At 42.5% G+C, this 21,539-nt stretch overlaps 1 protein-coding gene across 2 annotated transcripts in view; it reads right to left on the reverse strand.

Moving 5' to 3' along the window:
• Positions 1-1,786: 1,786 nt before the first annotated feature.
• The window catches only part of PGM1 (phosphoglucomutase 1), a 67,577-nt gene continuing 47,824 nt past the window's right edge, over positions 1,787-21,539 (reverse strand). For both annotated transcript variants that reach the window (XM_061411728.1, XM_061411727.1), the window contains exons 8-11: positions 10,979-11,114; positions 7,963-8,146; positions 4,965-5,099; positions 1,787-2,454 (exon numbers count right to left, since the gene is read on the reverse strand). In XM_061411728.1, the coding sequence (XP_061267712.1) occupies positions 2,365-2,454; positions 4,965-5,099; positions 7,963-8,146; positions 10,979-11,114 (545 nt within the window). In that variant the 3' untranslated portion in view covers positions 1,787-2,364. The remainder of the gene's footprint in view (positions 2,455-4,964; positions 5,100-7,962; positions 8,147-10,978; positions 11,115-21,539) is intronic.

A 21,539-nucleotide genomic window follows, 5' to 3' on the forward strand; every position in this document is an offset into this window, starting at 1 on the left:
TTGAAACTGTTCCAGGGGCCACAGGCCTGAACTGTCTGCAGCTGATTCAACAGATGGGGAGGCAAAAAAGGCTCATGGAAAGCGAGCAAGACTCGGGCTCAATATTCCACTTCTGCCACATGGTATCTGAAAACCTGGGGCAGATTACTTAAGCTTCCGTTGAGCTACAGTTGTCTCAGCTCTAAAGGGGCACAAGCATGTCTCACTTGGAGGGTTACTAGAAAGCATCTAGCCCAGTGTCTAGGCACTTGGAAACTTTGGTTCTAACAGCCTGTGTTGCCTACACAATCCCTAAGGCACTTATCCTACACAGCCTTCTCTCTGTGTGGGACTTCATTCCCCCAGCCTGTCTCCAAGGCAGCTGGAGGGCAGTAACTATGTGTCACACATCCTTTCCTTCCCAAGGCATCTCACACTCAATGGGGCAGTGTGTGTTTCCTGGCTGACTGATACACTCACGTTTCAAGATCGGGGAGCGGGGGTGGGTGTGGGGGTGCTAGGCAACAACGCCAAAACTAACAGTCTCTGGCACCCAAGGCACACAGCGAAACCTTTTAATAAGTAAAACATGGGGGCATTTGCATGCTTTTCTTCCACCTGTTAGAAGTAGTTCAGAAGTAGCCAGTCAGTACCAGAGGCTTCCCTGCCTGGGACCATGCCATGCTTCTCCAGTGGTGTGAGCTTGGACAACAGCTGAACCTCACCTGTAAAGTGGGAAAATTTAAAGTACTTACATAGTAGGGTTATTGGCAGCACTTACAGAGTATATGGAAAGCACTGAGTACAGTGCCTGGAGTAGAATTAATTGATGTTCAATAATTACTCCTCTCCATCTCATCATTATCAAAGCTCAGTTCTGTTTGCTGAGCTGGACACCCTTGTTAAATGGTAACACTGGAAATCTCACCCCAGGTAAAGGCCCTGCTGCCTGGGATGGGAATTCCACCCTGGGTGGGGCAGGGGTGCAGAGCTGGGCTGCCTCTCTTGCTCTCCGTACAGCAAGGTGGCTTTGCGAGAAGTGTCTTCCAGACCACAAAATGCATTTCAAATATTTCGATTATAGTTTATGTTTTCCCTATACTTTAAAGTCTAGAAAGAATAGTGTAGGCACAATCCTAGTTCCCACTTGTTGGACAACCTACTGTGAATGAGACACCCTGCCCCAGCTTTTCACAGATCCACTGTTTACGCTCTCAGTGGCCTGCAAAGTTAGAACTAGGTTTCGAGCCCATTTTAAAGATAAGGAGAATGATACTCAAAGGTCATTCAAGGTTTCAAGTGAGATTCAAACTCAGGTCTGTTGGCTCCCAAAACTATGCTTTTAACTACTGAGTTGCACTCAGGGGCTGAATGTAAATGTTCTAAGAGGAATAAGATGCCAATAAGCTCAAGATTTCCAGCCAAATGCTGGTAATCCTGCTCTGAGATTCCGAGAGTTCTGCCTGTCCCCTCAACAGGCAGCGTGGCATCTCTGCACCCAGGGCACGAGGCAGTCTTTGCTATTTAAGATCTCCTGAACACTCTCTTCCTTCCCCTTGTTCCAAGTTAACCATGTTGAGCTTAATTTATCCGCCACGGAAGGAGTCAGGGTTTGGTTGACCCTGCTAAGATTTGAAATTACAGTTCTTGAGTCTAATTTTAAACCTAGCGCAGAGAACATTTTTTCCCTAGCTAGGACATCCAAACAAAATACAATACCACCCTCCCCCTCTTAAAAAAAAAAAAAAAAATCTGGTTTCTTTCTGAAATCAAAAGAGCATTTTGTAAGAAAAAAGACACACCAAGACATGGTACCTTATTTTGCTTTAATATCCCAAAATACTTGTGTGAATGGGACTATGCTGCAAAATGAGAGAAATCTGTAGACAAGTACGTCTCACTCTGAAGAAAGAGCTGATTGGAGAGAAGGCACCAGAAACTGCGTTTTGCTAGGTGACATGTAAACATTAAATGAGGGAAAGGCTCACCAAGGAGAAAGGAATTCTCACTGTCATATCATGGGGCAGATCCTAAGGATGGACATTGGCCTCATAAACTGATGCTCAACCTCCATCTTCCAGTGTAGTGTAAACAGGACCCGGTGCTAAGGAGACAAACACCCACACAGCAGCAGCGCACAAGGGCACGAAAAGGAACCGACAGCAGCATAAGCGCCTGGGTTCTTTCCTTTCTCTTCCCCACATGGCTCCTGCAGGCATATCAATTGGCAGAGCCTTGGAATAGTACCATTTGTCAACAACTTGTTAGTGGAAAAACCAAATCCTAAAAAGCCTGGGTGAATACGCTTTGTTTCTGTCTGTGCTCTTCAATCAGATGACTCGGAGGGCCTGGGGTGGAGGGACGTACCACATCTGGCCTGTCTTCTTAGGTGATGACAGTGGGTGCCGTGCGTCCCGTCTTTTCCTGGAGCTGGGACACCTTCAGGGCAATGGAAATAAGGGGGGCCAACATGACCTGAGGGAGACACAAAGAGAACAGTCTTTGCTATCACTTTCTCTAGAGACAGATCCAGAGCTCCAGCCCTGACTTGGCCTCTGAGCTCCAAACCCTCATCTGTGTACTCTGATATCCCCAAGGCTCCTCAAACTCTCTAAGTCTAAAAACAAAGACATGGTTCTTTCCCCACAAAAGAAACCTAGTTCCAGCATTCCCTGTTTCAACAATGTGACACCACAGTCTATCGTATTTAGCAAATAAACTTTTAAGAGTTGATCTTGACACCTCTTGCTCTCATATTCCCATTGTTGAACCCCCAGCATCCTAAGTGACCAACCTTCTAGGTCACCCAGTTCTCCCAATCCCAGTGCCAGAGCTCTCGCTAAACCAAGCCCTCCCTTTTACCTGGAACAACTGTGCTTCCACATCAGCTTCTGCATCCTCCAATTTGTTTCCCACACTCTACCCAAAAATATCGTTCCAAAACACAACAACATCACCACCCCCACCTACTTCTCACTTGAAAAAAAAAGTGAAAGTTAGTTGCTTGGTCATGTCCGACTCTTTGCGACCCTGAGGACTGTAGCCCACCAGGCTTCTCTGTCAACAGAATTCTCCAGGCAAGAGTACTGGAGTGGGTTGCCATTTTCTTCTCCAACTTCTCACTTAAGTTAAAAAAAAAATGAATTCTGCTGTTGCTTAGATAAATAAATATTTTTAATATGAAAAAAGAAAACTATGTATCTAGTTGAACTGCTCATTTTATAGATGAGGAAACTGATACCCAAAGAAGTGAAGTGAGTTGACCTGGTGATTCAAGGGCAAAGCCAAGAGTAGTTCATGTTCTATTGCCCACTGTTGCTTTCCCTCACCTAAATCTCCACCAACTCATTACACCTAGAAGAAAGCTGGAGAACCACTGCACAGGTTCACATACCACTTGCCACTCCCCTGGAGGCTCCAACAGCCCCAGTGAAGTGCTGAGGCTGAGTGCCAGCAGCTCCAGAGTAGGAGAAGGCAAGTCCCCACCTGGAAAGAAGGTGCCCCTGGGCATGTGGGCACCCTACATCCTTCAATGCCCTCCCATCTCCTAAGGACTACAGTTCAGATGAAACATCTTTCATTCATTCTTTGTACCTGCCATGTGTCAGGTATTAAGACAGAGAAGCACAACTTCCTTTCTTGCTCTTGCTCTATTATTCTGTGGGTCTACAAGGTAGATACCATTGTTTTTGATTTTAGTTTTAGGGATGTCTCAACACCACAGGGATGTGGCAATAACCAAAACTGGTGCCCGGCCACTGGAAAATCTGAGAAAGTGAAGGATCCTTCCATTTCTCTCTTTTTGTAGTAAAAACAACTGTAAGAGCCACTTTTTCTCAAAAGCTAATCCCATATGTCAGCCACAATATTCTGAACTTTGCATTCATTATCTCCTTAAATTCCTATAACATTGAGGTAAGTTGCATTCTGCCATTTTACAGACAAAGAAACCAAAGCTCAGAACATTAAAAAGACTTACCCAAGGACACACAGGTATTAACTGGCAAGAACTGAATTTAAAACAAGATCTAATTCCAAAATGGATGCTCAAAAGCACTATGCCAGGGGTTTTCAAATGAATTTCACAGGATTCTAATCAGGTGTTAGAAGGAAAAAGCTTTGTGGGAAAACAGGCATGGTGAACACTATTTAAACAGGCATCTGTACTGCAAGTCCACTCAGAGCTTTAAGGCACAGTGTGTGTTGTGAGCTGCCAAGGGGCTAACCCACCTCTATACTTCCTAAACTGGTTTTGGCTCTGGAACTCTGGTTGGGGAGCAGCTCCTAAGACAAGGAACAAGGATGATGACTGTCCTCCAAGTCATTATCCCTGGCTCCCAGAGTCCCTCTTCACTCTGACATACTCCTGGAGACACTCTGGGTGGGGCTGGGAACCCAAAACACAAGTTGCAAGTCCACTCTCCCATAAAGACCTTTCTTTCTGGGTCATGAAACAGCCTTTCCCTCGCTAACCCCTACTCTAGCTTTCCCTACCCACTACCCCAGCCCTCCCTACCCTGTACCCTGGACCAAATCTGGAATCAGTGTGTGTTCTTCCAGGGAAGGTGATGAGACCTAGCAAAGTGGCAAATAATCACCAACAGATCAGAGCACCAGACTGGGGCTGATTGAAAGTTTAGTTCTCTTGAATCTGCCACTTACCAGGCATGTGAACCTTTTAACTATTGCTTAACCTTTCTGAGCTTCTGTTGCCTTATCTGTAGTAGGGATATTAATAGATAAGAATAAGAGATTTGAGAATGAAATGAGTGTACCAATTTGGATAATGTTTTCAAACAGAGCTTGACAAATATAAAATGCTCAGATAATTGATAGCTATTTTTGTTTTCTGAAGGAGACATGAAGGAAAGAGAGCCCCCCCGTTGGATCATTTGAGAGATGAGCTGTGAGGATGCAGGTGAAATGGAACCACTATCCCTCCTCCAACAGAAAGAACCAGCCAGGGCTCAGGGCTCGGGCATTACCTGGGGGTCCTGGTAGATCTTGGCAAGATCCTTCTCATAGCTGTCGATGTACAGTCGGATGGTGGCGCCCGCGCTCCCAGTGCCGCTCAGTCGAAAGATGATGCGAGAACCATCTGCAAAAAGGAGCCGCAAGCCCTGGGAAAGATAACAGCGTTAGAAGGGAGAGTGAAGGCTGGAAAATTTTGAGGGGCCCATTTGGAGATCTAGCTTCATCCATACTTGATCAATCATAGGATCTTGAGAAACAGCCTCAGTTGAGCCCCATGGGCCTGCTTTTGGTCAGCCTGTCACTGCATCCAGCCAATGGGGGCTGGCTTATGGAGGAGAAGCATCTCCAGGATCAGGTGGGAGACCGGATCCTGGGGAGGCTGGCGGACAAAACATCGGCCTTCTCATCCCACTTCCCTGTGATATTTGGGCTAGCCATTCCAGTTTGAAGCTTAATAAATAAGTAAATAAATAAGCTGTGGTAGATGGAGAGGGTGGGACGAATTGAAAGAGTAGCATGGAAACATATACATTACCATATGTAAAATTAGATAGCCAGTGGGAATTTGTTGTATGATGCAGGGAGCTCAAACCTGGTGCTCTGTGACAAACTAAAGGGGTGGGATGGAGTGGGAGATGAGAGGGAGGTTTAAGAGGGAGTGGACATGTGTATACCTATGGATGATTCATGTTAATGTATGGCAGAAACCAACACAACATTGTAAAGCAATTATCTTCCAACTGAAAAATAAATAAATTTATAAAAAGAAAGAAGAAAACAAACAAGCTGCTAGATACAGAGAGTCAATGTCCAGATCAGGAGGGAAACATGATCAGAATGGGCTGAAACCAGAGCAGATGAAATTTCAAGTGGACCAGAGGATGGGCTCTTTGCAAAATCCTTATAGACAGCCTCAAAAAGAGGTCAGGGAGCCAGGTGCCCCAAATAGTTGAGGCCAGCTATTCCAACCTATTGAGCAGGATCCAGTGGTCAGTCTCCACCAACACCTGGTGATTCAAAGCAGGGTCCACGTGGGTGCAATGCCAAGCCCAGTCTCTCTCTCCCCAGCCCTCTCTCTTCCCTCTCTGGCCGCATCTCTTGTCCTCAATAATCTTGATTCAGGGGAAAAAGGATGGGGACTCTTGAGGTAAGAAGGCTGGGTGAGACAGTTACTTGAAGACCCTTCAGTCTTGCTAAGTATGTCATTTCTTCCACAGAAAGAAGTTTGTATGAAGCTGATGATCAACCAAAAGGAAAGATACTACCTCTCATCTACTATTTGTCACCCAATCCCATCCAGTGTTTCATCATGCCACTCAGCAGTGGAGACGGCAGGTGAAAACCCCAGAGGACCTTCCCAGTTAGTCAAGGTGGGAAGGACACAGTTAATATCCATTTACCATTTCTTGCTTTCTAGGCATATACCAGAGTTGGTCTCCTTCCCCACAGCCTCAACCTGAAGCTTCTACGTTCTTTCCACTTGATTGTAGATGCTGTATCTACTTCAGATTTTCCCTCCTCCCTGGTTTTTCTGCTTATAGATCGTGGAGCTGCTGACTTCCTTAGAGCGCAGAGAGCAGGGACTGTGCCCACGCCAATGGCCCTCCCACGCACACCTCACTCCTGGCAGACGTGGGATGCAGTGCAGAGTTGGGGGTTACTTCTCCTAAAGGTCTGTTCTCTCTTAGAAGGCTTCACCACAAAAACTTCTGCTCTGCTCTGCCGTGCCCTGGGCTCCACCCTCCCCTTTCCTACACCCCCACCCCAGGCCTCTCTTTTTCTAATTAGCTCAGACATCATTTACAATCACCCAGACTGGACCCAAAGTTCTCCCAGATGGTGAAAAGGCATAAGGAAAAAGAACCATGGGGCCAACATTTTGAGAAAGGGATACTCCAGGCACCAAGGGTCACTGTGGCCAGGCTCCATTCACCCATCCACTACCTGCTCTCCAAAGAGAGACTTCAAATAAACCCTGCAGCCCAACTCCTTCAAAGCGTGCTGGATGCCTTGAGAAGGACCAGGCCAAAAATCTGGATCAGAAAAAAAAGCTAATTGGAAAGCTATAGCAGAGTCTTATCTCCCTCTTAATCATCTCTGTTTCTATCTTTTAAAAAAATTTTTTTTTAATGTGGACCATTTTTAAAGTCTTTATTGAATTTGTTACAATATTGTTCCTGTTTTATGTTTTTTGGCCACGAGGCATGTGGGATCTTATTGAATGCGCATCCCTTGCATTGGAAGGTGAAGTCTTAACCACTGGACCACCAGGGAAGTCCCTCTGTTTCTAAATTCTGAGTCCATCCTGTGACAATAGCAACAGAACCAAAGAGAGAGGAGCCTGGGCCTGGGTGTTTGTGAGAAGCCTGGAGAAAAGCTGACAAGGCCGCACCGTGGGTGCCCAGCACCCAGTGAGGGAAGCCCTAACAACTCTGTCTCCATCCGGATATTTTCGGGGTCTCCACTGTGATGTACACTGCTATGTTAGGGTCAGCTTCAAGTCATGTGCTGCAGGTGATAACAGTGAACGTTTCTAAGTTCACAAATGGCTTGTCTGTTTTTTTCTTCCTTTTTAGAAATTAGAATAGATCACAGAAATATCTATAAAGAGATCACTCTCATGCCATGCTGGCATTCTGCTACAGTCTCTTGAGAGAGAGGGAGGAGGTTGAGATCGAAGGCAGCAGCTCTGCATCTTTTTAAGATTCTAGGGCTCTTTTCTGTGCTCACATTCGACATGACCTCTTACATAGAATTCTGGAGAATGTAAAAGTCCTTGAGTCTAGAGTAAGCATCCTAGAATGAGGGCATAGGGGTGAGCGTAGAATTAGGGCAGAAACCATTTTACCTACAAGTACCCGTGCAAATCATCTGTGACTCAGCAGAAAGTCACTTGAGAAAACAGGGCAGCAAAAGACAAATGACCAAGAAAACTTTCTTTTTTCTCTTGAGATTTCAGAGACCAAGCTCCAAGGACTCTCTCCCATGTACACATACATCTGTTCCTACCTGATTTCTTGAAATGCTTCCATCCACCGGATCGCTGTACTCAAAGTTATCAATTTTTTCCACGGTGTAAACTTTGTCACCCACTGGAAACTGTTTCCCCACGAAGGAGCGATCAGAAATCAGGGCCTCCAACTCCTTCATCATTTTGTTTGCGCCCTCGGCTTCCACCTCCTCATAATCATACCTGGGGGAAATCACAAAGTTGAGGCTGACTTCAAATCACACCAACGGATATCAGCACTTTTTGCATCATTTGTTTGGCCCTCCCCCCAAACATCTAACTTCAGAAGAAGCTGGCAAAAATATGAGCGTGTCATTCTCTGGGGATGGAGCAGGCCAGGGATGAAAGGAAGCGTTTGGAAGTTTTCAGGAAAGGGTTAGGGGCTTCTGAATGAGCAGAAAACTCCCATTTGGGCTTTTCTACAGAATAAAGCTCTTAGCAGCTTCAAAGGCTTTTGAGAGATGCAATCTAACATTTAATCACCACCTCCGGAGCCCGTAGAAACAAAAGCAGAGTTATCTCTAAAGAAGGCTGCATGAAGGCACACGTGACTCAGGCACTGCTCTTCCAAACAGCTGGAGCTTCTTTGGGATCCATGCTGGAAGGCTCCCAGTCTGGGACCTGACTGAGGCTGCTGAGATGTTGGCTAAAGAGAGTTCCAGTCTCCACAGGAGCTTCCACGAGTAAGGCCAAGTTTTCACTGACCAAATGAAGGAGCCAAGCCCTAACTCATTCTTTTTTTAAGCCCTAACTCTTTACACCTGGAACGCCTCCCTCCTCTCAGTGAGAGTGGATTCTGATCCACAGTGTTCACCCTGACACAGCAGCCTGGTGTGGATGCAAATGGGCCAAGAGAAAAATCAAAGCATATTACAAATGAAATGCTGTGACCGTAATTTTTCCTCCAAGAATTGTTCTTGACTTCTTTCTTGTGAGGTTAAAGATTCTTACAGGGGTCTTTCCTTGTCCTGGTGGCACACACCCTCTTGAGAGAGTTATTTTTTAGAGGCTCAAGATAGCACAGTCTGTATTTATTTGCAATAGAGAAACAAATATATATGTGCAAGATGACACCTCTGAGACATGAGAAATACCAGGGAATTAAGGCCAACTATTCTGGCTCCAGGATTCCATGAATCAAGGACAGCAGTCCCCTTAATCCTGAAGTCAGCTCTTTCCCCCAGTTAAAATGATAAACAGCACAAAATTACAACCAGGTGTTTGTGCTTTACATCTGTGACCTTTGGGTGTTTGAGGGAAATGTTCTATAAATCCTAGGCACAGAGGGGTATTATAATGGAAAGAATCTGGGCTCTGGAATCAGACAGAAGGAGCTATGAATTCAGCCTTTATTGGTTACTAACTGTCCAACTATGGGCAAGTTGCCTCATTTCTCAGAATCTCAGTTGCCTAATCGATAACTGTTTTGCAGCTGATGTGAAACAAGGCATGCAAAGAACACTTTTGTTAAATGAATGGAGGGTAGAATGGAATCTTAACTAACCAGAGATTCAGGTTCTAAGGACTTTGTAATACTTGGTTAGCAGTTATTTAAGATTACTAAAAATATGTTGATAGTTTTTAGATGGAGGCTTCTAACTGATTCAAGAGTGACCCTCTCTTTGAACAAACTGTTCTAATCTTAGTCCATTCTATCTACTGTTCACTTGTTAACTCATTTATCTATTCAAAGCATATTTATACAATGTCGCTATGAATTAGGTGTTTGGTGATACATGGAGCACAAAAACAGACATGATCCTGCCTTCATGATCCTCTGGGCTCTAGAGAGTTCATGACTGCTATTCTGAATTACCAGATTTTTCTGGTTCTTAGAAAGTAGAGATTCTTGCTGTATTTGCCAGGGCTACTGTGTGGCAGATATTACTTATACCTTCCACCAAAGAATAACCTGAGGGAGGAAGATAGCAACGAACTTGTCCAAAGTCGAAAAAAGTTTTCTGATTAAGGAGACCAAGTTGCTTAAGGGTGAATTCTTTCTCGACTATCCAAAGATCATGGACCATTGAATCTGTGATATAGTTTTTAAATTCTCTAGTCTCAACTCACCTATTTTTATAGAGACGGGAACTGAAGTTCAGATAAATTATATCTTTACATTTATTATAGATAAGTAATTTATCTAATATCCTTGCTCTCATTTTTCTTTTCCATAATTAGAATAGTGAGATCCAGGGGAAAAAATCTGTTATTTTTACACTTACTAGGGGAAAGGCAAATTGAAATTAGTGAAAAGCACACTGGAAAAAATGTTAATGCATCTTAAAAATAGAAATATGTATAGTACAGAAGACTTACTAACTATTCAAGTATTTTGTCCATTGAGAAGCCCCAGAGCCTGGCCGAAAGTAGGTACACAGTCAGTATTTATTGAATCAATGAAAGAGGCATTGACAACTACACAGCCTTTGGGGACCTATTTTAATGAGTCAGAAAAGTTGATTTACTAAGCATAATTGTTTCCATAATTTCAGAAAAAGTTTCCATATTCTCAGTGTCTCAGAGTTTATAAAACACTTTCAGACTCATATTTCATTTAATCCATTCAATAGCTAGACTGCTATTTCCATTTCTACAAATGAGAAAACTGAGTACAGAAAGAGGTTAAATGACTTCCCAATCTACTAGGGGGCAGAAATAAAATTCTAATCCATTTTTCTGAATCCAAATCCAATGCTATTATCATGCCCATCTGATAGGTACATTTAAAAGGCTGACAAAACATTCATTCTTTTGAATAAGTTAACTAAAATTTTTAAGCCTTGTTCTTTATAGCTAACATAAAAGTTGACTTCATCTCAACCCCAACTGAATTGTTTTAAAAATCCCCAATAGATTTAAAGATCCCCAATAGATAGAATAGAATAGAATAGAATAGAAGTGAATGAACTGAGGTTTTATTAACACTTAAGACAGGAAAGAATTTGTACACGTGAGATTTCTCTCTGCTCACTTCCCCGCACCACCTCTGTTCCTGGCCAGGCTGTGGCTTACCTGGTGAAGAAATTCCGCCCATACTTTTGCCAGTGATCTTTAAGAATGTCCTCCACACTCTGTTTGCGGGTGGCTAGGATGGAGAGCCAAGCGAGGACAGCCCAGAGACCATCTTTCTCACGGATGTGGTCAGAACCTGGTGGGGGACAGCAAGCAGCTGTGAGAAGTGTGACTTCTCTAAAATACTTGAGAATAAACTCAATGGTAAACATGATCCAACCAAAAGTCATAAAATTTTACTGAGAAACCTGAATACACAGAAGGAACCACTTATTGAATAAAGCCACAAACTACTGAAAAAAAGTTCATGCTTTCCTAAGTAATTTAGAAGTTTAAGGCAAATGCCAATAAAAATGTCAGTGGAATAACTTGGTAGAATGTGATATATCAATTATGAAGTATGAATTTGAGGGGGAAAAAACAAAAGAACATGACCATTGTGAATTTTTAATAATTAAAATAATTAATTATTGTTCATGCAACAAAAGAGAGTACCCGGAAAGAGACCAAACACATATGAGACCTGAATAAATGATAAAGGTGTCACTTCAATGCTGTAAGAAAGAATGGATTACTTTTTAAGTAGTTTTTGTATAACTAGTTAAACAGTTGGGAAAAAATCAGTTTTTTCCCTATAAAATACCATGCCAAAAAGAATTCCAGATGAGTTATACATTAAACACCATGCCAAAAAGAATTCCAGATGAATTATACATTCAAATATAAAAACTGAAAACCTTTAAATACTAGGATATATACATATATCCTATACACACACACATATACAACTGTTTTTAATCTTAGAGATGGCAAACACATATAAATTCAAAATTCATAAAGGAAAAAGTCTCTCTAGTTGTCTACTTAAAAATTAGCATTTCTATCAGCAAAACTACTATGGATAAAATTAAAAGGCCATTGACCAACTAAAAAAAAAATTTAAACATTTGCAAATAAAGTAGATGTTTAAAACAGTATAGAAAAAGCTCTTATATATTAAGGAAAAAGCAAAGCCTCAACAGAAATATAGGCCACAAGAATATAAATAGGCAATTCATCAAAAAAATGAATACAGGTACCTGATTAATACAATATATATATATATAATAATATAATATTATTTTTAAGAAGACAAATTTAAGTTAAAGCCACGATAAGAAACTGCTACTTGTTTGACAAATGGCCACAGATTTAAAAATGAGAACACCTAATATTAGGGAAGGTATAAGGAAAATGGGATTCCAACATGCTGTTTCCAAGAGGGTTACAGTCCTTCTAGAGAGCAATTTGGCAAAAAATATGAAAGCCTTAAAAATTGACCTGCTTGTGGATCCAGGAACTCCAGTTCTAGGACATCTTTCTTTAACCAAAAAGGATTTAGTTAAACAAACCATGGCACATCTGTCTCTTGCTGAGGTCCTTGCTAAAATCTTGACTGAAAATAACAAAATAGCACATTTGGATGTACTTTATATGCACAGAGGGGTCTTGCCAGGTGGCACAGTGGTAAAGAATCCGCCTGCCAATGCAGGAAGAACAAGAGACATGGGTTCAATTCCTGGGTCAAGAAGATCCCCTGGAGGAGGAAATGGCAACCTGCTCCAGTATTCTTGACTGGTGAATCCTATGGACAAAGGAGCCTGGTGGGCTACAGCCATGGGGTCGTAAGAGTCTGACATGACTGAGCAACTGAGCACATACACACACACACACACACTTATGCATGGAACCCTTTTCCAAGAACCTGATCTGGAACAGAACTCTCATTTTTTGCCTTTAACGTCCTTATTCTAAAAATAAAAAAAGCAAATGATATTGAGCTCCACTTTCTGATTTCTGAATAGGATTCAATACAATCCCTCTAATAATGTTTTGCATATGATCATGCCTTGAATTCTTCATGTGCCTCTCTGTCCTTCTTGACTTCTCACTGGGTCTTATTTTCCTTAGAATTATGAGAGTAGCACAATGATGGCAATGAGGCATGAAGTAAGTTTGTTTCCTTCCTCTCTTCATCCTTTTAGACCCAGCTCAAATATCTTCTCCAATCTAGCTCCCAGCTTCCCTAGGCGGTTATGACCTACTGGCTACCCACTCCAGTACTCTTGCCTGGAAAATCCCATGGACGGAGGAGCCTGGTAGGCTGCAGTCCATGGGGTCGCGAAGAGCGAGTCGGACATGACTGAGCGATTTCACTTTCACTTTTCACTTTCATGCATTGGAGAAGGAAATGGCAATCCACTTCAGTGTTCTTGCCTGGAGAATCCCAGGGATGGGGGAGCCTGGTGGGCTGCCCTCTATGGGGTCGCACAGGGTCGGACACTACTGAGGCGATTTAGCAGCAGCAGCAGCAGCAGCTCTTCTTATATAGCAAGATTGCTTAAACCTGGGGTGCAGCACCATGCTTGCTCCTTAAGCCTCAGTAATTCATTTATGAGCATTTCACACCTCAACCATGTATTTCTCGGAGGCATCTCTTATTTACCCTTCCATGGAATATATTAAATAACAGATTGTGAAGGAGCACATGAATGAATTAATCAATTAATTAATCTACTGCAACATCTTCTCTCTTTTTTGGTTCATAAAAATACACAATTTTTTCCTCCCCAAAAGAGTCTTTCTAAGACACCACTTTTAGAGACAGTGGTTCTCAAAACCTGTATGCTGGCAAAACTACAGATATTAAGTAATACTTTTAGCACATTAAACAAGAAAGTTACAAATGTTTACCTAATTTTATTAGCTATGGACTTCTATTTGCCTTTACTGCTCTTTCAAGCAACAGAGAGTTGGCTCTCTGGCTTCTACAGCTTTTGCAGATGATGATATGCTTTGGCAACAGTTTTACCCTCAGCAGTAAGATCCTGGCAGCTACTTCTGTATATGAGAATTCATGACAGAAGTGTATAGCTTGGAATTATTTGTCTGTGAGCCCCTAAGTTTGTTTTTCTTTATTCTGTCCTTCCTTCCTTTTTGTTTTCTTTTTCTATTTTGGGGGGAGGGGGAGACTCGCTGAAAGCATAGTGGGCAGTATTCCTTTGTGCTTTTCCTGTTCTAAGAATTAGCTTTTTGTGTAGACATGAAAATAAAATCTAAAAATCTTACCCAACTTTAACCAAGTTACTCGGAGATAACTAAATCACACACCTAATGTTTTTAAACAAAATATCTGCCTTGTATAACATAAATAAATATTATCTTCCATTTACACAATCTCCAGTCTCTTTTGAAAATTCTCATTAATCTCACTAATCACCTTGGATATATAAAAATGCTGGGTACCTCTGACTAATACTTAAGAAGTCTGGGTAAATTTCATTTTCTTTAGAGTTCTAATGAATGATGACAGTTACTAGTGAAAAAAAGGCAATGGTGTGTAGATGTGTTTCTCAAGCTACTATTGTTTTTGCAGGTGTGGCAGTTTTGGGTCAGTGAAAAATGCTTTATATTTAAGAATCAGAAAACCTGAATCTGAGACTTACTTATAAGCTGCTTGAATTTGGACAAATCACGTAACTTTTCTGAGCCTCATTTCTGAGCCTCATACAGTTCCTTCAACTGTAAAATGGGAGTAATGCCACCTTTCTCACACAATTTTAAGACTCTTCTGTGAGAGAGGATGAAAATCTTTTATAAACTGTTAAGTACCATGCAAAGCAGGCAAATTCTTTACTGTCTGCGCCACCAGGGAAGCCCGAGTACCATATAACAGTTGAAACCAATATAAGGTACCATTATGAATAAGGGAAAAATAAACTTTTAGGGAAAATTAATACTCTCTACTATCTCATTAAGCTTTCAAAAATAATGTCCCTTAACTATACATACTGGGGAAGAAAAGGAATATAACCTAATATGCTCTTTTTTTCTGTGCAATGGGATTACAGTGTTTTTCTCTTCTTCCCCAATTTTCCTATTATATGAATTACTGGTATCATTTTTTAATTTAAAAAAAGAAGACGCCAAGCCCACTTAAGTATAAGGAAGGGGAGACACTATCAGCAAGCACCGCTAGTCCTAACTGCAAGCTTTGCTTCAGGTCTCTTCAAACTTGGTCCAGTTCAGGGACCAGCTAAGCCCGTGGGGATTCTGCCCTTTCAGCATCTTCAAACACCTGTCACTCGACTTTGGCCTAATCAGCACCTTGTGATATGTATAAACTCTGCTCAGTCAGAGCACACTCTGGGTCCTAGCCAAGAAAAATGTCAACCTTTGCTGAGGGAGCCAAGCGCCAACAGTTCAGGGCTTAGGTTTCATTTACCGATACGAACACCTCAGGAGAGCCCAGGCTCCTGCTGTTGCCAGGCCACGGTCTGTGGATGGGCCATGACAGCTGAAAAAGAGCTCCACAGAGTTCTCTGGAAACCTGAGCATCTGCCTGTCTCTTTCTCTGACCATCTCTATTTCTCCTTCCATCTCCTAAACATGCTGTTTTCTCTGCCTGGAAATTTCTGCCCCACATATAACTATTAGCCTGGCTAACATCTGTAACTACTTTCGACTTCCGTCTTATCCAGGGTGCCTTCCTTGTTATCCTCCGTGTTTACCTCTGTTCTATCGCACCCTGTCTGTTCTTACCCCACCCTACACTATGAGTTGTACCCGGTTCATGCTTGGTGTGCAGTCAGCTCTCAGGAAGGGTTTGCCCGAAGAACGACCAGACCCCAGCTGACTGACCGGTGCTCCAGCAGACCTGCTCTGTTCTCTTTGGCTTCTACTGCACAGATGACTTCCCTCTGAAAGGGCAGGAAAGCGCCTCAGAAAGCCTTTTCCACACTACTCCCGCCTTCAAGGGGAAGCTCCCCCTTGGCAACCCTCAAACTTTCCATTTAGCTATTTATCCTGCACTGCCTCATCACTGCCCCTAGAATTTCTGTTTCCTTTGGAGGAAATTGGTAAGTACTTGACAGGCAGAAAATGTGTCTTAACCCAAACTCCATTTTACACTCAACAAGTATGAGTCAGTGTCTACCATGTTCTAAGGATATGAGAAAACACTGAGATGAGTGAGACACGTTCCTTGCCCTCACAGATGAGCAAGATGGAGAGCTAGACATGCAGGTAACAGTTTAACAGAGTTAGGTATAATTAGGGTATCAGCCCAGTGCTGTTGGGAATAGTCTGTCTAGGAAATTTCCCAGAGACAGGATGTTCTAACCTTCCTGTGGGGAGATTTACCGACAGGAAAATGTACTCGAAGGTATGTAAATTAGAACAAGCAGAGAACTAGATAGAAAAACCTAATCCCCTCACCACAAAACCAGGTTAGGTGCCCTGAGTATACAGTCCCTGGCACATTCTGTACTTCAGATTCTATTGCTTTGCACCTTGAGATAACCTGGCCAGGGTCTGACTTCCTTCCTCAAATGTGGCCTCCGTGGAGCCCTCCACAGGGAAGCTGTGCTTACCACTGTGTTCCCAGAACCTAATTCAGTATCTGGGACAGAGCCAAAGCTCAACAAACATTTGAGGAATGAGCTGATGAAGTATAAATATGAAGGGTTTTTCATAAGAAATTAAAAGTAAAGGAAATTTGCAAAGCATGAATGCTGTACTTCTTTAAGAGACCACTCCCATATAATATATATCATCTCTAGAACCTTTTCAAGATGAGATGGGAGAAAAATATTGCTAACCTCTAGACTGGGCCAGATCAGAATTTACTGGCCTATTTCCATATGATACCAAGTTACTCCTCAACCTGGTTTCCTATCCCTCTATTCCATGCCCCCTCCCTCCTTTTCCCAAGGAAGAATTTCAAAAGCAGTGACATTCTAGTTTATTCAGTGACTTCACGTTTCTTCCCGTTTTCCCAAGAATTCAAGATTTCCCTCTACCATTGTGTATAAACATGTGCATCATCACCCACAATTCAGGAGGAAAATAACTGTACCATGAGGTCAACCAAAAATAGGAAGTTCACCCTGTCCCGTTCTGGTACCATAACAAAAACACCTTCATCCCTGGCATTTGTGACACTGATGAGTGTCATAGCCTTGGTGGCCACACTAATCACGTGAGACAGTTGCTGTTTCTCCACCATGAACAGACTACCATGTACTTGGTAAGAGTAATCTTACAGCTTGTGCATTTAAATGCTAGTGATTTATTTTATTTGATGAGCCAGTTCTTGTGAAGTCTGACTCTTTTGCACCTCTTTGCAAGTAAATTTCTCCTTTTCTTTTATAAAAGGTCATCTTGTCTTGCAAAGACCGTGGGTCCCCAGCTCTGTACTATGGAGTAGAGTGGTGCTGAGTCCCAGCAAGAGTCCCAGATTCTGCCAGAGGTGAGTGTCTAAGCAGAAGAGCACCAACTAGACACTCATGACTCCATCAAAACACAGGAAACTACACTGCATAATCTTTAAAGTCCTTTCCTTTCCTACACCAGGCCTCTGGTTTGTCTGAATGGGGGGTGCCAAGTGAATAGTGTGTTCTCTCATTCATTCAACAAGTGTTTGCTGAACACCTGTTATATTCTGGGATTTATACCAGGCTCTGAGGATATGGTGGAGAACAAGACAAATATGACTCCTGTCCTCATGGAGCTTACAGTATAGTGGAACCAAAAGACATTAATTGAATAATTGTAAATACTTGTAAAATTACAGCTGTACTATGTTCAAGGAAGGAGAGGTGTGTGGTGCTGTGAGATCTAATAATAAGGGGATTTGACCCACTCTGGAAAGTTAGGGAGGCTTTCCTGAGAAATTATCTCTACTCTAACTTAGAAAAACACATAAATAAATGACCTGGCACTCAATTAAGCTATAGAATTCAAATACTTCAAAGCTTGTAGGATCGCTAATGTCCATCCTGAGACACTCTGTAAAGGAACTGTTGGAAACATTTGCCAACAAGGGACATAGCAGGTGGAATCTAACTCCTCTCTAAACAAGTAGATCAGAAGTTCAGTTAAGTAAGTTCAGCTGCGCTCACTCAGCAGTGGTGATCCATGGCTATGAGCCTGGCTTTGTAAATGTTTTTCTCATAAATATTATGGAACAATTGTCTTTTTTTCAAAGAGAGAGAGAACAAGTTTGTGGATTTTTCTCAGGATGAATCCTTTCTTTTGATATAAAAGATATCAAAGGGAAGATAAAACCATGGTTGGCACTTAGTATTTGATGATGGGTTAATAAATAAATAAATAAGAACAAGCCTTAACAAGGAATAATTTAAAGTCTAATGCCTGGGTTCAAAGAAATCAGTTCCACAAATGTAATCTGGGGACTTTTCTTGGCAAATGCTACTGAGTAGAAGCTTAAAGGGGTATAATTATCTACAACATTAAATGAGCTAAACAGTGTTATGAAATGTCCAAAAAGCTAACATAAATGAAAGTCATATCAAGAAATGTACAGGGTCCAGTTCTCTAGAAATAGTCATCCATCTACTCTCTACTTGTCAAGTCAGCCCTGGAGGATTTGGGCTCAGTTCTAGACATGATCTTCTATGAGGGGCACTGGTGAATGGGGAAACATTTAGAAACCAGTGCTAGGTATATCAACAATATGAAGTGAGGGATGACTGGAGGACTAGGCATGGGTGGTCGGGAAAAGAGAGGACCTGAGAACTGCCCTCCGGTATCTGAAGGCCTGTCACGCGAGGCAGGAACAGCCTGTGCACCCTGTCTTCAATCCTGTTCCCAGCCAGTCAACACCTAGATGGTGACTTGGCCCTAGGACTCTGATTCGCCTTGCCCAATGCTATCCACATGGGTCTGAGGGGCAATGTGTTACTAAACATACCACAAAAAAGAGATATTGCAGTTAACAATGTTTACATAAAACCGTGCAAACTGGATTCCTTATGGCAGAATGTTTTGGAATCTTCAAATGATAATATCATCATGAATGTCCAAGACAGAGAGGTGTATTCCAAGTTTTCTGATCTTCATGGAACTAGTATCTTTCCACACATCCAAACACCCAGGAAGACCTTGTTCTAGACTTTTCTCTTTTCATTAGGCTCAGCACTGGAATAGGTACATGGAGTCAGGAAACCAAAGGTTTAGACACGGTACCTGCCTTCAGTGACAGCTTCACCCATAGGGAAGAATGACTGATCCCAAGCCTGCACTGGATAACACTGGGGGGATTTCACAGGCAGAGACCACCTCACAGGTCCAGTGGGTAGTCATCTGGCATCCCGTGGAGTAATATGGCACCATCCATATTTTATGAGGTAGGACAGAACTAAGCAGTAGCCTTGATATCTCTGACCAAAGACCTAGACCTTGGGAAATCATGTAGCCTTTTTTGTAGACATTGTTCAACCTCCAAACTCATTCTTGCTGCTGCTGCTAAGTCACTTCAGTCGTGTCTGACTCTGTGGGACCCCATAGACGGCAGCCCACTAGGCTCCTCTGTCCCTGGGATTCTCCAGACAAGAACACTGGAGTGGGTTGCCATTTCCTTCTCTAATGCATGAAAGTGAAAAGTGAAAGTGAAGTCGCTCAGCCGTGTCCGACTCTCAGCGACCCCATGGACTGCAGCCTACCAGGTTCCTCCATCCATGGGATTTTTCAGGCAAGAGTACTGGAGTGGGGTGCCATTGCCTTCTCCGAAACTTATTCTTAATACCCTCCAATTCCATAAGCCAATTCATTACCAAGAAGTAACATCACTTCCTCAAGGGTATTAAATCACTTAGAATTTTGTCACTGGGCATCTCAAATTTATTAGCTCATTCTGCCCACCCCTTTTATACAGTTCATGAGGTTCTCATGGCAAGTATACTGGGGTGGTTTGCCATTTCCTCCTCCAGCAGATACTGAAGAGATCAAGAAGAGATGGAAATAATACCTGGAAGAACTGTATAAAAAAGATTTTAATGAACCAGATTACTAAGATGGTGTGGTTAGTCACCCAGAGCCAGACATTCTGAAGTGTGAAGTCAAGTGGGCCTTAAGAAGCACTGCTGTTAATAAAGCTAGTGGATGTGATGAAATTCCAACAGAACTATTCAAATCCCTAAAAGAGGATTCCATCAAGATTTTGCATTCATTATGTCAGCAAATCAGGAAGATCCAGCAGAGGCCACAGGACTGAAAAAGGTCAATTCTCATCCCAGTCCCCAAGAAAGGTAGTACCAAAGAGTGTGCTAACCATTGGACAATTGCACTCATCTCCCATGCTAGTAAGGTCATGCTTAAAATCTTGCATGCTAGGCTTCAGCATTATGTGAACCAAGAACTTCCAGATGTCCAAGCTGGGTTTAGAAAAGAAAGAGGAACTAGAGATCAAATTGCTAACATTTGAGGGATTATATAGAAAAAGCAAGGGAATTTCAGAAAAACATCTATCTCTGTTTCACTGACTACAATAAAGCTTTTGACTCTGTAGATCATGACAGACTGTGGAAAGCTCTTTTAGAGATGATAATATCAGACCATCTTACCTGTCTCCTGAGAAACCTGTATGTGGGTCAAGAAGCAACAGTTAGAACCCTGTACGGAACAACTGATTGGTTCAAGATTGAGAAAGGAGTACGACAGGGCTGTCTGCTGTCATCTGTTTGTTTAACCTGTACACTGAGCACATCATAAGAAATGCCAGGCTGGATGAGTTCCAGGCTGGAATCAAGAGAGGTGGGAGAAACATCAACAACCTCAGATATGCAGATGATACCACTCTAAAGGCAGAAAGCTAAGAGGAAACTAAACAGCCTCTTGATGAGGGTGAAGGAGAAGAGTCAAAGAGCCAGCTTAAGACTAAATATTAAAAAATCTACAGCCATGGCATCCAGGCCCATTACTGCATGGCAAATAGAAGGGGCAAAGGTGGAAGTAGTGACAGATTTCCTCTTCTTGGGCTCCAAAATCACTGCTGACAGTGACTGCAACCACGAAATCAGAAGCTGTTTGTTTCTTGGCAGGAAAGCGATGACAAACCTAGACAGTGTGTTGAAAAGCAGAGACATTACTCTGCCAGCAAATGTCTGTTTAGTCAAGGCTATGGTCTTCCCAGTAGTCATGTATGGTTGTGAGAGCTGAATAAGACAGAATGCCAAAGAATTGATGCCTTTGAACTAAGGTGCTGGAGAAGACTCCTGAAAGTCCCTGGGACAGCAAGGAGATCAAACCAGTCAATCTTAAGGGAGATCAACACTGAATATTCACTGGAAGGACTGATGCTGAAGCTGAAGCTCTAGTATTTTAGTTATCTGATGCAAACAGACAACTCATTGAAAAAGTCCCTGATGTTGGGAAAGATCAAGGGGAGAAGGAGAAGAGGGTGTCAGAGAATGAGATGGCTGGATGGTATCACCAATGCAATGAACATGAACTTGGGCAAACTCTGGGAGATGGTGAGGGACAGGGAAGCCTAGCATCCTGCAGTCCATGGGGTCACAAAGAGTCGGACACGACCGGGCGACTGAACAACAACAACATCTACCCCATCCTAGGATTTATAGGAAAAGAAATCAGCCTTTTATTCTGTTTAACCAGCATGAATTGCAACTCAATGGCAAGGCTGATAGATTTTGAATTTTTCTTTGACAAAGGGTGGAAGAATAGTACTGAGGATCAAGAAGATTGGTTCTTTTACTTCAAA

The sequence above is a fragment of the Bos javanicus genome, chromosome 3 (assembly GCF_032452875.1).
Source record: "Bos javanicus breed banteng chromosome 3, ARS-OSU_banteng_1.0, whole genome shotgun sequence".
Lineage (NCBI taxonomy): Eukaryota > Metazoa > Chordata > Mammalia > Artiodactyla > Bovidae > Bos > Bos javanicus.